Below are 2758 nucleotides of genomic sequence, written 5' to 3' on the forward strand. Positions count from 1 at the left end.
TTCATCGACGGGGCGGTTCGGACGCCACGGCCGCCATTACATTAGTCTTACAAGCTATTTACGTATATCTGCGCGTCACGCGTTCGTTACAACTAGGACTAGACAACGCGCGACGCCGCCCTCACTGCAGCGTCCGACACCGACTCACGCGCGACACTTCACATGGCACAACACTCGCGGACACTCGCCGCACTGTTCAACGCGACTACACCGGCCCGTAGTCCGACAGCGGCTGTCCGGAGCGGGCGGAGGGCGCGGAGGCGGCGCAGGGCGCGGACACGGCGGCCGGCGCCGACGCCACCGTGGGCGCGGGCGGCGGCGCGTGCGGCGCGGCGGGGGCGGCGGGGCGGCGGGGCGGCGGGCGCGGCGGGCGGCGCCGCGGGCGCGCGTCACACGCAGCCCTTCACGAGCGCGCGCTGCGCCGGCGCCTCGCGCCCGCCGCGCCACACGCGCCGCCACGAATCCAGCGTCTTGCCCGACCAGATCCACACGCCCGACGTGATGCCCACCGCCAGCGCCATGAAGTACTTGAGCATCAGCGCCGAGTACATGGGCCGGTCGCCGCACGCCGGCCCGCACGCCACGCGCCGCATCCACGACTCGTACCCGCCCGCCTCGTACGCGAGGCACCCGATCAGCACGCCCGCCGGCACCGCGTACAGCACGCTGAACACGCCGATGCGGATCATCAGTTTCTCGAGCTTGTCGGCCTTGGAGCCGGCGCCGATCCCGCCCTGCCGCTTGATTACCGACCGAATGCGAAACAGCGACACGAACCCGGCGAGCAGGAACGTCGCGCCGAGGGCGAAGTACACGATCAGCGGCGCCAACACATATTTCTTGAGGTTCTCAGGGGACGAGTTGCCGACGTAACAGATGCCAGCGACCGGGTCACCGTCGACGGCACCGGCGAGCAGCACGGCCACAGTCTTTGCGGCGGGAATTAGCCAGGCGGCAAGATGATAGTACTGCGCGTGTCCGGCGATTGCCTCGTTGCCCCACTTTAGTCCTGCAGCAAGGAACCACGCAAACGACAGCACCACCCACCAGATCGATGATGCCATGCCAAAGAAGTAGACCAGGATAAAGACGAGCGTGCAAGCGCTGGGTCCGTTGGCTGTAGTCTTGAGTAATGCACCATCACAAGCGACTTCGTCGTGGCCGAGTGCCAATCGCGCCAGATAACCGAGTGCCACCATAAAGTAACAAGCGGAGAGATACACGATAGGTCGCTCAGGATATTTAAACCGCTGCGAGTCTATGAGGAAGGTGGTGAGCGTCATGAGCGTGGAGGCGGCGCAGAGGCCGCTCCAGAGCGCGACCCACACGGCGGCGAAGTCCTTCTCCTCTCGCGTGAAGAACGCGCCGCGGCACGGCGGAGCGCAGCCGGCCACGCCGCCGCTGGTGGCGCTCGCGTTGTGTAGCGTTCGCACGCTGACCAGGGGGGGTCGACACGCGCATGCGCATTCGCTTTCGCCCGGGCTTGCAGCCGGGCCGCCTTCGCAGTTTTTTGGATCCTTACAGTTGTTTTTATGAGGTTTCCTTGGTGGTGGTTTGGGCGGTTCGGGCTCTTGTGCTCTGTCGTTCTCCTCCATGCAGAGGTTCTCGGGGTCTCCGGGCGCGGGAGTTTCTCGCAGGCCATGCGCTCGGGCCACTGGAAGCCGTACTTCTGCATGAGCGGCGCGCAGCCGGCGCGCCCGCTCGCACACACACGCTGCGGCACGCCGGCAGCGGCTTCGTGTAGTCCTCGATACAGATCGGCGTGTACACCGAGCACAGGAAGAACTTCAGATCCGCTGAACATTTTATTTCAACGAGGGGCCAATACTGGTGAACCTAGAAAGTAAGATAATTTTCATTTATAATATCGCCGCAAAAACATAATATTTTATGTTAGATTATGCTTAAAGTATAGCCCTGGTGGCCCTGGAATAGGCAAGTCGCAGAGTTACGATTACCGCTCAGTGCTCACCATCAGCTGAGTTGGAGCTGTCAGCTCTGTTCACAAGACCGTAATAATTTGCCATCAATGGACTTAACTGCTTATTAATGATCTAAATCTAACTACACGGACAGTATCCTTTTCATACGCCTAGTCTATTAGTTTTGTCTGACAACGTACCTCAAGGCCGGCCTCCTCCTGCGTGTCATGGTCGAGCGCATTAGGGAAGGAGGTGAGGTTGTAGCCGATGCCGCGGCACATGGGGATGCTGATCTCCTGGCAGCGCGGCTGCAGCGCCGCCGCACACGCCAGCACGCCCAGCGCCAACACCTGCCGCACGAGCCGCATCGTGCCGGGAATGATTACGCAGATAACCGCATCTGTACACAATACAAAGTTCTACATTAACATTGAACAATTGTAGCTAGATCAAAATTTAAAACAAACTTCATTCAAGAAGATACCGGCTGTGTACAATAAAACAAAGTTACGGCCGCAGTAAGGTCAAAAGCTAATTGCACTTTAAGTAACCAATTTCATAGTCTTGATTCAATCAACAGGTGGTCACTTTTCTCATCTAAGTGATTCTCATTTCTGCCTATCCTTCTAAGCGCAAGCGTGACGTACGTGGGCGTGTGTTGCCATCGTTCACGACAACGCATGTTATCATCCGGTTTATCGCTGGACAATCTGTTCGGTTATCACCGATACAGGACTAGATTACACCTGAATAGAACGCGGAATTTAGTTTATAGCAACCACGTGTTACACGATAAACATATCATTCAATAATAAGATGCGAGTTAATTTATGGTT

The 2758-nt window shown here is 58.4% G+C and overlaps 1 protein-coding gene across 1 annotated transcript; it reads right to left on the reverse strand.

Moving 5' to 3' along the window:
• Window positions 1-335: 335 nt before the first annotated feature.
• On the reverse strand, window positions 336-2336 carry LOC115452008 (frizzled-2). The gene is given in 4 exon segments (XM_030180442.2): window positions 336-1618; window positions 1621-1696; window positions 1699-1836; window positions 2123-2336. Coding segments are annotated over 4 exon segments (1611 nt in total). The 5' UTR covers window positions 2291-2336; the 3' UTR covers window positions 336-389.
• Between the last annotated feature and the right edge of the window lie 422 nt (window positions 2337-2758).

The sequence above is a fragment of the Manduca sexta genome, unplaced genomic scaffold, assembly GCF_014839805.1.
Source record: "Manduca sexta isolate Smith_Timp_Sample1 unplaced genomic scaffold, JHU_Msex_v1.0 HiC_scaffold_344, whole genome shotgun sequence".
Taxonomy (NCBI): Eukaryota; Metazoa; Arthropoda; class Insecta; order Lepidoptera; family Sphingidae; genus Manduca; species Manduca sexta.